Source organism: Cannabis sativa, chromosome X, assembly GCF_029168945.1.
Source record: "Cannabis sativa cultivar Pink pepper isolate KNU-18-1 chromosome X, ASM2916894v1, whole genome shotgun sequence".
Taxonomy (NCBI): Eukaryota; Viridiplantae; Streptophyta; class Magnoliopsida; order Rosales; family Cannabaceae; genus Cannabis; species Cannabis sativa.
In genome coordinates, this window is record NC_083610.1 from 53,028,094 (window position 1) to 53,045,454 (window position 17,361).

The 17,361-nt window shown below is 33.1% G+C and overlaps 1 protein-coding gene across 4 annotated transcripts; it reads right to left on the reverse strand.

Moving 5' to 3' along the window:
* Positions 1–10,501: 10,501 nt before the first annotated feature.
* LOC115695432 (uncharacterized) lies at positions 10,502–15,710 on the reverse strand. Of its 4 annotated transcripts, none has more exons than XM_030622502.2 (13): positions 15,605–15,710; positions 14,366–14,467; positions 14,072–14,161; positions 13,341–13,442; positions 13,102–13,218; positions 12,732–12,975; positions 12,431–12,591; positions 11,972–12,336; positions 11,771–11,870; positions 11,594–11,653; positions 11,405–11,488; positions 11,204–11,320; positions 10,502–10,996 (listed from the first exon to the last, which is right to left on the reverse strand). In XM_030622502.2, the coding sequence occupies exons 3-13, from the start codon at positions 14,135–14,137 to the stop codon at positions 10,697–10,699; spliced, it is 1,716 nt and encodes a 571-aa protein (XP_030478362.1). In that variant the 5' UTR covers positions 14,138–14,161; positions 14,366–14,467; positions 15,605–15,710; the 3' UTR covers positions 10,502–10,696. The 4 variants fall into 4 exon arrangements, with proteins under 4 accessions (XP_030478362.1, XP_060963299.1, XP_030478364.1 ...); XM_061107316.1 differs by lacking the exon at positions 15,605–15,710 and adding an exon at positions 15,539–15,602; XM_030622504.2 differs by lacking the exon at positions 15,605–15,710 and adding an exon at positions 14,564–14,665.
* Positions 15,711–17,361: the final 1,651 nt, after the last annotated feature.

The following is a 17,361-nucleotide window of genomic DNA, read 5'->3' on the forward strand; positions in this document are numbered from 1 at the left end:
GAACAGGAGCTTTAGTAGTAGTTTTCTCAGTTGCTACAACTGAGGGAGTGGGATGTTCCTCTTCTTGAGTAGAAGAAGATGGTACATTTGAAGGAACAGTATCTGTGAGCATTTCCTCTAATACAATTTCACTTTTCGGTTTGTTGTCTTTCATATAGTTATCTTCAAGGAAAGTAGCATTTGTAGAAACAAACACTTTGTTATCCTTGTGACTATAGAATAGTCCACCCCTAGTCTCTTTAGAATTTCCGACAAACATGCAAACTTCAGTTCGCGATTCCAGTTTGCCTTCTTTCTTTCTTAAGACGTGAGCAGGGCACCCCCAAATCCTATAATGGCGCAAACTAGGTGTGCGACCATTTCATAGTTCAACGGGTGTCTTAGGGACTGCTTTAGATGGAACAACATTTAAAATATCGTTTGCCATTTGAATAGCATATCCCTAGAAGGACGTAGACAGAGTTGAATAACTCAGCATAGACCTAACCATTTCTAAGAGAGTGCGATTTCTTCTTTCTGCAACTCCATTCTGCTGTGGAGTGCTTGGGGCAGTATATTGGGATTCAATTCCAAGTTCAATTAAATGATCTTTGAACTGCATATCCATATATTCTCCACCCCTATCAGTTCGCAAGATCTTTAATGTTTTACCTAATTGGTTTTGAGCCAAAGCATGAAATTCCTGAAACTTTTCAAAGGTTTCAGATTTCTTTTGCATTAGGTAAAGAAAACTATATCTAGAGAAATCGTCAATGAAAGTGACGAAATACTCATAACCTCCTCTGGCTTTTACATTCAGCGGTCCGCAAACATCTGAATGTACTAACCTTAGGGGTTCTTTGGCACGCTCTCCCTTCGCAGAGAAAGAACGTTTGGTCATTTTTCCTTCTAGGCAAGACTCGCGGCGGCGGTTCTCCTAAGACGACATTTTTCAATGGACCGTCTTTGGTTAGCCTATTGAGTCTATCAAAACCTATATGACCTAAACGTAAATGCCATAGATAAGTTTGATCATCATTATCAATCTCTTTTCTCTTAAGGCTTCTAGGTTTAGCTACATTGAAAAGTTCAGTATTTAGTGAGATTTGAGTATCAGGTCTTAAAACATAAAGCCCTCGTTCCATGTTTGCAACACATATATGAAATCCATTACGAGAAATTGAACAATTTGAACTCGAAAAATTCAATATATAAAATTGTGTCTGTAAACATGAAACGCTAATCAAGTTTCTACTAAAATTGGGAATATATAAAACATTCTCTAAAAGTAAAAACTTCTTAGAATTAAACTTGATTCGGGTTGTTCCTCTTGCTTTAACTGATACCAACTCGCCATTTCCAACTTTAAGCTTTAACTCATCTGGGTGAAGATTCTCCCAAGTTTCAAGTAGCTGCAATGAAGAACATACATGGTTAGTAGATCCAGAATCAACAATCCAGGAGGATTTGTCGTTCTCTAAAACACATTATTCAAATACAAAAGCATCACCTTCGTTTGAATTGTCTAGAAGCCTGGGACATTGTTCTTCTTTATGTCCCTTTCCATTACAATTCGCACATAGAACATGATGTCTGATGATTGTACTTGAAGAAGCAGATTTGTTAGAGCCCTCATGCTTAATCTTCTTCCTCTGATTAAAGCTTGCAATACCAGGAGGTCTCATTGCAATCAGATTCCGCTCATGGACCCTTAACTCAGACTCGAGTTTGTCCATGTCGGAGGAGTTAGGATTGTTCAATAAATAATATAGAACAAAACTGTTATACTCCTGAGGAAGACTATAAAGTATGAGTTTTACCCATTGTTCCTTTGATAAATCAATTCCTAGTAGATTTGCCTTTTGGAATTTCAGATTCATCAACAATAGGTGCGAGTTAATGCAACTACCAGGATGCATTTTCACACTATTGAGTTCTTTTGCAAAGATACTAACTAGGAGTGGATCGGGATGAGGGTTATTCATATTGGCACTACAACATATCAATAAACAGAAGTAAGGTTTTGGTTCTATAAATTCATACACAGGTTTAGAAAACAAATAATCACATATGTTATAAAAATACTAAATCTAACATAGTTTATTTTCCAAGGTTTCCAATGAACTGATACAGTGTCCCGTTTAGGCGAGAGTCAAAGCATCATCCATTGAATAGAGTTGTCAATTCATCTAAAATGTCAAACATTCTAGCAACCTTTTATTCGATCAAGATTGGAATTCAGCGTTGTCCCGTTTAGGCGAGAGTCAAGGCAATTCTATCTTATGAGCTTCTACCATTGTTTCGCATTCTTGTAAGTCTTATATAGTCGCCACCATTAGGGTGGTCATGAACCATATAAAAATAAACTTATAAGAATACTTATCTTTCGAGATTAAACGACGCTAACTTGCTAATGAACGTTCCTCCATTAGGGAGGATTACTCACTAAAATAATAGCTATGTAAAACCAACAATGGAGATCGAATTTCTCTTGATTAAAGCTCATTATTTAACAATGTATTTTGTTTAATCATTTATATTCCATATCTCAATAATGAAATATTACAAATTAAAGTAAAAACTTTAATTAAATTTCAAAAATGGAATAATTTTGAAAAATATCTTATTTAAGTTGTTTAGAAAAAATCTAAATACCCAACTTAAAATATTTTTCAACCAATGACTTAATTAAATATTACCAATTAAGTAGTGACCACTTAATTTAGAAGATATTCCATTTTAAGTTCCCATATTTATAAAATATCAACTTAAAAAATATCTAAAGAATCTTAATAACCAATTCCCAAAATTCCTCAACTTAATTTATAATAGGAAATTCAAAAATATTCAAATCTAAGTTGATTTGATAGATTTAACTAAATCTCAACTTAAAAAGGAATATTTAATGAAATTATAAAATTAAGATTCAGAAAGAATTTATATGGTTATAATTCCATATTTAATTAAAAAACAAGAAAAATACATATAGCTTTCGAGAATATAACTATTCAAACTATGTTTTTCTTAAATTAATTTCAAGGAAAAATGAAATTAATTATGTTGCTAATCAATTTTTTATTAGGTCAAACTAATATAATTAACCTAGCACAGTTATCCAAATCAGGCAAATGGGCCTTCACAATTGGGGTTGTTCATGTGAGGGGGGGCTGGGTCCAGTATGTCGTACCCACTTCTAAGGCTCCCAACTCTCACACAAGGCCCAAAAGAGAGGAATTTAACCTTAAAATGAATAACTGTTATTAATTGAATAGGCTCACTACTAAATGAGCCTAAATAAAATCTATCAGTTATGATATTTTATTTAGCAACAACAACCTATATGTATCTATAATAGAAATTAAACATATAGGCTCACACAGGCATACACATTTGGATGGATCCTATCATGTTGCTAGGTCATACACAGATGAAAGAAGTTTGTAAAAATTACCTGTTACAAATTATTTACTTGATCTATCATCAATTGAACCTTTGGTTAAAATTAGATCATGGGATCTATCATCAAGTTAACCAAGACAATTAAGATCAAGCAATAATAGGTTTTAGAAAACTTACAAACAATCTAAAACACATACTCCTGCAACAAGGTTAGATTTGGATAGTTGGATGTAGGATTTATTTAATTTTAAACATTTATTTCGAAAATAAAATTAAAATTAAACCTACCATTTTGAAAAATTAGGTTTTGGGTAACCTAAATGTCATTTCAAAATTAAATTGCTAACTTTCCTTTTAAAATTTCATGTCATTTAATAAATTAAATAATAAAATAGAAAATGGTAAATACATACCCTTTTCTTGTTTTACAATTTAATTTAATTAAAAAATAACAAAATTTAAAAGTTAACAAAAATACCTTATTTCCTCTTTTAAAATTATCATGATTATTATGATCTTATTTTAATTAAGGTCAAGTTACCAAAAAAAATTAATATCTGACCTTTAAAAAAATTAAAATAATCAAATTTTAAAGGAAATAAGAAAAGAGGTAAGCAAAACTTAATTTTTCCTATTTTCAAAATCAAATTACACTAATATCTAAAATTAATTTTAAAAAATTAAAATTAATTTATTTCTGATAATTAGATTTGAAATTTGAAAAACAAAAATCAACATACAAAACTACACAAAAAATCGGAATTTAATTCCATGAAATAGCATGAAAAATCGAAAAAATTGGAAAATTGGATGAACTGTACGGATGACATGCCATGCATGGCCATCCGCGCGCGTATCTGGGGTGCATGACCGAGAAATCACAGCGCAGGAAGGCTGCAAGCAGCCATTCCGCGCGCGTGATGAGGTTGCTCGTCACCCCGATTTTTCCAATTTTCAAAAATTCATAACTAATTCAAATTAAATCGAAATCGAGTTCTGTAAAAAAGTAAATTGCTTAGAATTTTCCAAACTATCCAAAAAAAAAATAATTACAGAATCAGAACAGTAACCATTTTTCCCAGAATTCACAAACAACAATCAAACATCAATATGACACTCAAAGCAACATGATACCATCCAAAAAACAAACAAATCGTTTTAAGTCAAAATTTCTTGCAAGAAAATCAATTACCATGGCTCTGGTGCCAGTTGTTGGAAGTTATTTTACCAGGATCTTAGATCTACTCACAAGTATGTTGATTTAACAACCTAAATATGAACTTCTAAAACGATAGGAAATTAAACACATAAGAGTATCAGAAATCTTACAGTGATTGCAGCGGAATATATATGTCTCCTCCCACTCAGATCTCTAACCCTTGATTCCTTTCTGTAGCAGAGTATAATCAAGATCTGAGCCCGATAGTCCTTCTTTCTTGTTTCTGAATTCTACACAGCCTTCCTCACTATGATTGAGGTATTACTTGATGTGTGTGGGCACTACTCTAGTACTTATACATTTCGAAACAGCGAAGGAAGAGAGAGAGAGAGAGAGGGTGGCAGCTCAGAGAGAATTTTCTGAGAGAAAATTCTTTCAGAATAATGTTGTGAAAAGGTTGTACAGTTGTATGCAACTCTGAAGCCTTTGCCTTCTATTTATAGAAGACCACCCAGGGCTATGATTGACATTTGGAATTGAAAAAATCAAAGAGAAAAGGAAGCTAAGTGGCCGGCCTAGGCATTGTGGAAACAAGGCTTGCCACTTTTCCAACTTTCCTTTTCCTACACAAATAGTTTCCTGTTTTGTCAAAAACTGCCAATTCCTTTGTTCAACCACATAAATGTCAAATCTAATTATTTAATAATTAAAATTAATTATCAAATAATATATTGTCATTTATTTTATTAATAATGAAACTAATTAAAGTTTCTTAATTAATAAATATGCCCTTCAAAATCTCTATTTACTGTTTTGCCCTTAATAAGTGATAAATTCTCAAATAGACAAGTCTATCTTGAGAATTTTTAATTGATTAATTAAAATCAATTAAATGAGTCTTACAAGTAATATCATCTCAACTAGTGAGGGGACCATGGGTCTATATATCCAAGCTTCCAATAAGCAGATCTAGAATTTACCACTTAAATTCACTGACTTATTAATTCTTCGTTGAATCCACACATAGAACTCAGAATTGCACTCTCAGTATATAGAATGCTCTATATGTTCCACCATATAGACACATTATTAGTTATCCATTGTTATAATCCTAATGTGATCAATGATCCTCTATATGGATGATTTACACTGTAAAGGGACTAAATTATCGTAACACCCTACAATGTATTTTATCCTTAAAATACTTAACCCTGTATAAATGATATTTCAACTAAGTGAAATGAGTACTCAATCATTTATCTCGTTTGGTTAAGCTCGAAGGAAATCACCCTTTGCTTACTATTCGCCAGATAGAAGCTATAGATTCCATATTTATGTTAGCGCTCCCACTCAATCGCACTACCGTGTTCCCAAAATGTATGTATTGCCCAGACTAAAGATTAGGCTTAACTAACAAATCAAAGAACACGAATAATACTCTTAAAATTGAGCCTAACCATATCAGGATTTCGATCATGTGATCTAGGATCAACTTATGATATTGAATTGAATAGATATTTACGGTAAGTTTCAAAATCTAATTCAAAGTTCAATATCGGTCCATTCCAATGCATACTCCATGCATCCAACCTGAGCTTTACTTTAACCTATGTTCTGGAAAGAACATAACATTTCTCCAAATGTAAGTAAACTCTGTTGTAGATTGTCATATCAGTGAAACCCAGTGTTCTGATAAATCTAGGAATACTTTATTCACATAGTCATGTTTATTTTCCACTGTGTTGACAACACAATAAACATCATCAAGTATGTGAAAAGGGGTTTGGATGAATTTATAAATCAAATAGACAAGCAATTGATTAAGTGAACCAAAACATACACAAGTGAATGAAAAATTACTTCTGTTACTTTATTGATATTGAATAATCTGGATTACATTGAAACAGAGTTTTATTTAGGGCATAAAACCCAACAATTACTGTTATTTGTGAATAACTATGTATTAACGATTTACTAGAACTTATATATTAAACCTATAATCATGTATTAAACTTGTGAACAAAGCATATGACTAAGTCATAGTATGATTTCTGATCTTTATTGAATGTAAATAAGATTACATGGAATTGAGTTTTATTTAAACCATAAAATCTCAACACGCAGAGTACTTAAAGAAGTACTATCGTTGAAGAGGATAGTCGAAGGTATCCTTTATTTATCTAAGTTATTAGGAATCAAGGAGGAAGCCCACGAGGCAACCCCATTAGTTTTATTTCCTTTTATTTTTCTTTTTTGATATTTCAATGTAATGTACCAAGAGGCCACCTAGATGACCTTCAACTTCTTCTTTGGAATGAATACTGCATTGAGATTATTTTGTTACGCTTTGTCACATATTTTCAAAGTAATATCTTTGTTCCCTGTTAAAAAAGAGAGGGTAGAAGAAGATATTAAGTATAAAAAGTGTACAACGTCATGAATAACGCTACACACTTGGGGGCAAGGGGGGAAAAGAAAAGAAAACTTTTCTCAAATTGACAAGGACTAGCTACCCTTGGTCGACAAAAAAAATGCACTTCTCCCTACAAAAGTTACTTAGCTAAAAGAGATCTGGAAAGACACTCATGTCATTATGCTAGAAGGAGAGGGATGCCTCTCAAGCATAAACAAACATTCATGAGCATACGCAATAGTGAAAATACACTCGGCCATGACATTTACAAATGTCACTCGGCCATGACGTTCTCAATGTCACTCAACAATGACATTTCCAAGGTCACTCGGCCATGGTCTGACAAAACTTAGTAAAATTCTCCCAAGTAAGAAGAAACATACGGTCACAAGGACAAGGCGTGCATGGGAGGAACGTATGACCACGCCTTCTATAAGCTCTAAAAGTAAGAAGGTACAAGTATCGGTAGCATCACACCTGGAAGGTCTGAGGAGCCGACCAAGAGTACACTATAGACAATACACCTACAACTCGGGACCACTTAACAATAGACAAGGGTACGAGACACAAAACTACCTCCTGCACCTGCAATTTGCAGCTTGAAAGCAACAACTTATCCCCTTTTGGACCACTATGTATCTCAGGCCACAAAGGCCTATAAATACCCCATTCTCAAATGTGAGAAGGGGTTGGAAAGTTAGATTTATAATCTTGAGCTTGAAAGCAATAGAATAAATTTTTTCTCTCTAGTGTAAAATCTTATTGTCATTTGAGTTTACACTTCATCACCATCTCCATCTTATTTCTGAGTTTAAGGTTAGATTTCAATTTTCCGGCCACAAAGTTAGTTGACGAGTTCTCACCGCCAACAATAACTTAAATAACTCAATTTAAACTCAATTACAACTCAATTACAACTCAAATACATCTGATGAATGTAAGACCTAACCCAATGATCTTGATTTTTTAAAAAAACTCATGAAACCTAGAATAAAAATCATATAAAAACTCAATTCAAACTAAGAAAATAACTAATTAGAAACAGAGAAAGTAAGAGACATAACCCTACGAACTTTTTTTTTAGAAAGGAAAATAAAATTAAAAAAAATCCTGAAATAATAACCGCAAAACAATTCAATCAATACACTAATACAATGTTTTTATTTTCCTAAATATTGAGAGAACTAAACCCATGATTTTTTTTTAAAAAAGAAAAGAACAAAAAAAAAAAACAAAAAACAAAAAATCAAGAAGAAGAAGAAGAACAAAAACAGAAACCCTAAAAATCTTAATCAACATCTACAGATGAACAGAAAAGAGAAAAAAAGAAACAAACCATGGCATTAATTTGCTTTTGCTATCCACATCAAGAATTTCTTCTTCAAAGTCGAATTCAGAACCATCCTACAACATTAGAAATCAAACTAAAACATAAACAACATATAAAAAAACAGCAAAAAAACACAAAAACAATTAAAAAAAAAAACACTCAAAATGTTAAATCCTTGACATTCTTCGAAGATTTTATTCATTTGGCCTTCCGAGCCTCTACCTTAGATGGTAGATGGCTTTTTCTCAAACCAGAACCCTCTAGTAGATCAAATTCAGTGGACCTTTCCATTTTTGCAATAACTTTTAACTCCATTTCGGGATTAACTTGCACCTTATCTTTGTTTCTCTTCTGAGGAGCTTTTTTAGTCTTCTTAGGAAGCATTTTAGAAGGAGATGGGAAATTTGAACTTGACCTCGTGGTGGCCATTTATACAATGGCAAAAGACAATCAGTTGAATAATGATAGGGGAAAAAAATAGATAAGAGAGAGAGAGAGAGAGAGAGAGAGAGAGAGAGAGAGAGAGAGAGAGAGAGAGAGAGAGAGAGAGAGAGAGAGAGAGAGAGAGAGAGAGGTTAAGAACAAAATGTGAATCTTGGCTGAAATGGGTAGTGGGGAAAGGTAGGGTTAGAGCTGGAGAGCTTCGGCTTCAACAGAAATATCGTGCAAAAAAAAAAAAAGAGAGAAAAAATGGTTACGGAGAAGTGGAGAGAGAAGACGTGTGAGAGAGAAATAAAGGGAAATCAAATGGTGCGCTGACATCATCAGTTTAGTATTTTTGTAATTATAACATTTTTTTTAAAATTTAAAAAGGTAAAAATAGTTTTGAAAAAATGTTTAAAAAACCGAGTATAATTAAAAATGTAAAACAGTAGCCAAATTTGGCACTTAGTATGAAAATCTCAACAATATTTGTCTTGGGTAGAGATTCGTGTTGGTAACGTGTTATAAGATAATATAAATTATAGAAAGAAATGGGAGACTAGAGAAGACAAAGAGAAGAAGAGAATAAGAGAGTGGACGCGAATTTCTACTCCCTTATTTTAATAAGATGAACTCCTATTTATACAATAAAATACAACTTAGGAAATCAAGTAATTAAGACTATAGTAGATAATTGATTCTCAATTATTATGTTCATCCATATATATATATATATGTGAGATAATTTCAATAAAAATACAAAAACAACAAAATAATTACAAAAATACAGTTGTACTTAATTTTAAATATTTTTACGATTTTTATGATTTATTTACTGAAAATACGGTCTTTTGATGTATTTTTATGTTATACTCTTATTAAATTATTGTTTATTTTTTGTTATTTGTATTTTTTTTATGTTATATTTATGTAATTCTTTTATTATTTTTGTATTATTTTTACATAACACTCTAAAAGTATAAAATAATTCTTTGAACGTAAAAATATAAAAATTTTACAAAAAAAAAATTGTACGTTTATGTAATTATCCATATATATTATATAACAGTTTACAACAAGCAGCTTTTTTAGCATTTCTAGATATATTAATACAATATACTTTTTATTATTATTATTATTATTATTTTTTAATTTGGCTATGTTACTTAGCTTAACCATGTTGTCACGTACGTATGGCTTGATCTTGAAATTACAGTTATATAGCTCTTTAGTAGGTCGGGAAAGCGAATGAAGCAGCTGTTGTGCATTGATTAACATGGCTTTTTGTCGATAATAAACCAACTACGGAGTCATGGACCACACCACAAATGTCACCATGGTTTCTGTGAAAGTGTGTGTACCTTTTTTGACTAGGACATTTCAGCCTCACTAGCTGTTTGTTGGAAATGGAATGCCTGCCTTACCACTAAGTCTAACTATTTCTACTCATCTTCAACCAATTCTTTTGATAATATCTGTTAAATTTTCTAAACACAGTAAAATTATCTATTGGTTCATCTTTAACATCTTTCACCTAAATTCTTAGATACCCCTTTTCAACTTTCATACATACATAATATATGAGTGCCTATAAATAAAGTAGCATGATTCTGATGATGTCAGAAGGAAATTGCTCTCAGTAGAACTCTATTATCTTTTCATATTGTTCTTAAAAGCATTTTGAAATGATTAAGATGCTATGTTTTTTTTTTTTAAAATGATTAAGATGCTATTTAGTTATATTTGGCTTCGCACAATTCAACACTCGAAAGTATCATTAGGAAAACTGATCACTCAATAAATCAAAACAATATGTAGAGCTAATTATACACAAATATTATAGTAATTACAATACTTACAATGGAGAACAGATTATCAATGTATATTTAATTTCAAGATTTTATTGATTTGTACAATAGTAAAACTGTAACGCCACCCCCATTACTCTTTTATAACCATATAAACCAAAATTTTGAATGAATCACGATATAAGCTATGCGTATAGAAGGTACCTAAAACTAAACTCATAGGGCATAATCTGGACAAACTGAGAAAGAGTCTGGTTTTTTCCTTTCTCTAGACACTTGAGAGCTTCTTTACCAAGTTCACTAGGTAGCTGAAGACAAATCCAATCAAGAAGTGACTCTAAGTCCTTTGCAAAGTCAAGCAAATACCAATCTAATAGCTTTGGGATTGCAAACTCGTCTGATGAGATTCCCACTGCAGCTTGTAAGTACTCCCTCTTTGCTACTACCAGTTCATTCTCAACATGAGCTGCAGTGTATACTCTCACCTAGATCCATTTAACACGGACCAAATATTAGCATTCAGAAGAAAAATAACGAACAAAAAAAAAAATCATAATTATTAAGCAAAGGTGGTGGCTACTGACCAGTGAGTACATACATTATCATTAATGCTAAGCTATACCATAATAAGCTTGGAATCATTGAAGGAATTTATTATAAAGAAACTCAACTACTTTTATCCAGAAACTTACAGCAGGAGAGGACCAGCTTCCGCAGGACAATGCAAAAGTCACCAATGGTTCAGATAACTCCAGTCCAAATATGCTTCTGGCTGTTTTCTCATCAATTTTGGTACCCTTGGAAAATGCCTGGTGGGCACTAAGGAATAAGAAAACTAAATGATATTCATAGTTTTTACACTACTGTATATAGAAGTTGAGTGGACCACTTACATATTTCGAGTGGTAAGGCAATCTCAAGATAAAATGTTCTATAGTTATTGCATTTAACAGGTGTCCCCCCACATTTACTGTTGCCTAATTCACAGGAAACATAATCATATACATCATTGGCGATTATAGATAATGTTTGTATATTTGGTTTGAAAGAAACAAAACAATGAGAAGGAAAGTCTTTGATACCTTTTGCATCAGGGCAACAACCATTTCAGGGTTCTCTGGTATCCCATGCTCTAGGAATGCCTGCAAGTATAGTAAAATGGTAGTTTATTTACTCATGTAACAGAATTAGAAAATCTACATAAAAAGTATATTAAACAGAAAGAAGCTACTAAAACTAGATAAAGTCCATATACTTACATTCATCATGCAAGAATTATAGATATTGATCCAGAAAGCAAGCTTTTCCTGATGTGTGAGGTTCTGTAACTTGAGAGAAGTAAGTTTCCCAAAGAGGAGCCTAAAAATTCAAAACCAAGAACAATGTGACTCCTATCTCTTATGGACATAAACATCAAGTAGAAAAAAAACAAACAGTTCCTGTTTCAGAGGAAAACATACTTTAATCTTCGTAGCAGGAACAAAGAGTTTGCTGTCCGATTTAGACTGATTGAGCAAGCTTCAATAGAGAACAACTGCTTGTATTTACCAATGTCCCTCTTTCCAAACTCTGAACAGATGCCATATGGATCTCCAAATTCTGTTTTATCATTGCTTTCTTGGTTACCTAGATTGGAGAATGTTGGTAAGCATTCTGCACTACCGCGATTCTTAACCGAACTCATTCTTAAGAAAATGCTGGACAAGCACTTCAATATATTTTCGGAAATTTTGTTTGGGCCATCATCTTCTGAAGGCTTATGTTCTGGAACAGAAGTACAAGATCTTGCTTCGGCATTTTCAAGATCCCTTACTCTGGATTCTAACTGCACATTGAGGAAAACAAGAACATGTTCATTTCCCCTCATATCAATTTGCACAAACACCTTGTCACCCTTTGGTAAACTAAAAACAACATACATGCAACTTGTGTATATCTGAACTCTTCTCTGGTGATTTCGGATTAGTTGGCGGCCTCTTCGGTGATATTTTAACCGTTGGAGGGGTTTTGTGGATCAACGGTCCATTTTTGTTTCTCTTCGAATTGATGCTAGATTGGTTCTCCTTCCCCTGCCTATCATCTTTAAAAAGCCAAAAAAGAAAAAAGAAAAAAGAGTTTTCCTTATTGACTATTCCATAATTAATACCAATTTGACACAAAAACAAGAAATGGGATTTACAGAATTGATCGAATTTAGTTAAAAACAAAAAAAAAGCTCACCAGAATGTGATCGAAAATGCTTTGTCCGCGTCGCCATGTTAAGAGCTAGACACTTGGGAAGCTCTAGCGTAGGACTTTTAACCATCATAGAATCATAAAGCTCAGTAGAATTCTCCATGTTTCTCTTGGAGGAAGAAATGTACACAGCTTCTTGGTATAGATCTTGCCTGAAATGGACAATCTGTTTTTCGAGCCGAACCACCTCCTCTTCCAACACAGCCACTTCGGCAAGAAGTTCTAGTGTCTAAACAAGATTAAAATGTCACTGTATCTGTTAGCCCACTTCTACAGTCTCATTAATATGTGTGTACAAATAGTAGTACTGAAAGAAAGAAGATTATTATTATTATGAATAATTGAATACACTTACGTTAGGAGGGAGATAAGGAGGAAGACGAGGTAGAGCACCCAATGGCCTATTGAAAGCCCTTTCAAGAGCTCGGTGAACATTCTCCTCGTGCCGAAGTTTCTTCTTCAGTTTATCGACCTGAATCCAATAGAATATAATCTCAGACAAGAGGGGAACAAAAATGGAGAATGTTGTTTAACGATTCAGAAGAAGAAAAAAGGGTGCTCCAAGAAATGAAATATTTTTTTTTTCTTTCTTACATCTTGTTGTAATGCAAACTTTCTCTCTCTTCTGGAAGCTCGGCCATTAATGGATGCTTTCAGGGTATCTCTAAGCTTGGTCTCTTGCATCTCTGGCTTCTTCTGTAAGGCCAAAAACAGAGGTTACAGAGTAAGTAAAATTAGCTTCCACAACACAAAATATATCACAAGACAAAAGAATTTGATCGAAATAATAAAACAAAAAAAACATGAGAGTGAACTGAAAAAGCTAGACACTTGCTGATATGGATCAAAGAAGCTAACTTTTTTTGTGTCTGAAAATGTAAACCACAATCTGGGAATCTGGGAGAGAAGGAAGAATGGGAAAGAAAAGAATCTACTTTTCCCGGAAAATTTGCGAACTCGGAGGATTCGGAAAACAAAACACTTGTGCAATCTGGGAAAATAATTGCAGAGGAAAAATATATAAATACTGTTTTCTTTTTCTTTTTTCCATTATCGGAGAGAATACGAAGACTCAAATTTTGGCTTTCTGTCCCATACGTCAGCAATCTGAGAATTTTTCGGAAACTTCAGCATTTGGAGCCTTGTCACTGAATTTGGAACCATAATTTTTCTAATAGAAACTGATAAGATTAATAATTATAGAGCTCCAATGGATTATAATATCCTACAGTAGAAACCGTTTTTCAAAATATATATTTATTATATTAAAAAGAATTAACAGGACCCCATTTGAGATTTGAGACTAATATTATCATCATCATTACGTTTTCACTCTTCAATGGAGTTTTCCCTGGCTTTTGTAGCCTAGTCGTCCTTACTCTAGTATTCATCTTCCAAATTTGGCTTATTGAAATCTGCGAAGACCATGACAAAAAAGACGAACCCAATTCAATAATAATGATGATAACAACTTCATTAAATTTAATATTAGAAAACAAACAAGAAAGGTTTTAAGAGAAAGCAAACACCTCCAAATACTAGTATAAAACAAAGGTTAATAAATACACTACCCCTGTTCTATACATTGCCATAAATGGAGATCGATCAAGAAGCCTTACCACATAAAAACCAAACGAAATCTCTCAATGTGTAGAAAACAAAAGATCACTCCACCAATCCAATCCAGTCACAGAAATTTTCATGCTCCATTTCAAAACTCTCTGTTTAAACAGCCAAAACCCAGATAAGAAATTGCTTTTTGATTGAAGCTAGAACACAGAAACTGTACACAGAAGCATGACAGGTAGATAAGATACAGATAAAAGCCCAAAAGAAACTGGGTTAGTTAGAATTGAGTTGAGGGTTGTATGCGTTAAAATCCACCACTTCGTTTTAAAAATAAATAAATTATATTCATATAAATATGTATTGGAAGGGAAATTTGATTTTCTATGCTTAGAAAATCAAAAAATTTGATTTATAAACCAATAATTAAAACCCTAAAAAAACTATACCTTTTTTTTCAAAACCCCAAAAATACCCCCAAACTAAAACTATCTCTCTTTCTCTCTCTATCTAGCCGGTCCCAATAATCCCACACCCCAGGTCCGATGGTCGGACCATGGGGTCCGATGGGGTCCGACCAATCGGACCCATCGGACCCCAGGTCCGACCATCGGACCTCTCTCTTCCCCTCTCTCTCAAATCGCAGGAAAAAAAAAAAAAAAAAAAAATTAAAGCCGACCATCGGACCCATCGGACCCGCCATCGGACCCATCGGACCCGACCATCGGACCCTTTCTTCCTCTCTCTCCAAAATCGCGAGAAAAAAAAAAAAAAAAAAAAAAAAATTCAAAGGTCAGATGGTCGGACCTTGGGGGTCCGATGGGTCCGACCATCGGACCTTTGTCTTCTTCCCTCTCTCAAATCGCGGGGAAAAAAAAAAAAAAAAAAAAAAGTTTCGGGCGGGGTTGCTCTTTCGGGTTGGGGTTGGGGTCGGAGGGGTTGGGGTCGTGGTCGACGGGGGTGAGGGTGGTGATCGGCGTTGGGGTTGACGTGGGTGGGTGAGGGTGGTTCGGGTGAGGGTGGGCGGTTGGGGTGAGATAGAGGGAGAGAGAGATGATGCAGAGAGAGAGAATATTGTGAGGGGGGTATTTTTGGGGTTTTGAAAAAATAGGAATAGTTTTTTTAGGTTTTAAATTTTTGGTTTAAAAATCAAATTTTTTGATTTTCTAAGCATAGAAAATCAAATTTCCCTATTGGAATGTGTATATATGTATGTATGTTAGTACGTATATGATTCCAAAAGTGTGAGTGACTGATTCCGTGACAAGAGAAAGCGAAAAAACTTGGCTTACCTTTGGGAAAAAGGCTTTTAAGTTTTAAGTACTCAACTCACTAGTAACAAGCAAGCACTGCTGCACGCGCACTGTGGTGTGGTCTATTATCGCTCTCACCCCTCATCATGAACCAATGTGCACTCACTCATTCACTCACCCATTCTGTGATTTTTATTTATTTATTATTATTATAATTATTATTATTATTATTATTATTATTATTATTATTATTATTATTATTATTATTATTATTAATAAAATGGAAATAGAAACAAAAGCTAATTTTGTTTAATAAAAGAGATAAAACTTGTCTGTCATTTCATTGAATTAAAAAAAGATAATAGTACAAATCTTACCAGTTTACTTGGTGCATTGCCCTTTTCGGTTTTACTGTCTTATCCAAATTTCTTTATCTCTTTCTTTCTTTTTCTTTTTCTTTTTTATTTTGCCATAAATATTGAAGTTACATGAAAGATTAACAACAACTATATATCTGGGTTTGCCAAAACATTCAAATGTTTTTTTTTTTTTTTTTTTTATTCAGATATATATAGGTCGATTGGTCTGACTCCCAAAGTGTCAAGATTTGGAGCTAATTTTTTTTTTAAAAAAATATGATGTTTCTAAGGACAAGAAATTGAGTTGGCCACACATTCATATGGAGATAGGCACTTTTCTTTTTTTTCCTGAAAGGCAAAAGCTGCCCAAACCACATGCTTGCCAACTATATATGGTTTTTCGACTTTGGAAAATACATTTAATATTTCAGAAGGGCATTCGAAGACTTACTGGGATATGTCCCTAGAAAACAAAGGTAGAGTTGGTCATTCCATTAACTTTTAGTTTATCAATCTATGAGTCTTGTTACTCTATACAGGCCAATCATATCGGTGCTTCATGCTGTTTTTTCACTTCAATGCATTTTATTCTATTTTTGTATCCTAAATTAATTTCTGACAAAGAGAAAAATAATACAAAATGAGCCTTTTTTTGGGGACAAGAAAAAAATGATTACTATCCACGACAACATTAACAAGAGATGTCGTAACACGTACAACTTGTCGAATTAGCATTTGATAATGCAATAATAATAATAAAATAAATTAACTTTATTAAGCATATTTTTGAGTTAAAATAATTTAATATTTTGTGTTTTGTAAAATTTATCAAATAGAATTTTTGTTTTGATAAATGATAAATTAGATTGTGTATTTTTTAAAATGGTATAATAAAACAAGACTTTGATTGAGGTGGAAAAGCAAGAGAGAATTGCTACTCTCCTTCGTATGGCTCCTTAGTCGGGTCTAGTCTTTTATAGACTCTGGAGTTCCACTTTTGGTGTTTGCTATATGTTGTGTATGTTAGAATTATTATTGTGGATTAATATAATCATAAATATAATTCTATAATCACAATCATTTATTATGTGTCTATAGTACTTTTCAATAATGATAATGAGATGATTCACACTAACTAATTATATTAGAGGCACATGAAAGTACTCTTGTGACTATAATTGGCTCATTAAGTTATAGTCTATCATTAATTAAACCAATAGATCCTATTAGTCCATAAGTGCTTAAGCTTAGAAGGGTGTGATATATATTTGATATAAGAAGGTTTAATTAATGGCAATGAGATTGACATAAGGCGATTGCTCCACATTAGCTTTTCTTCAAGATTTACCATTGAATCTTTTTGCGCATTCATCACATTAGAAGATTCTAAGTATCAAATGGCTTACATGGACATGAGTGTAGGAGGTGTGTTTTATG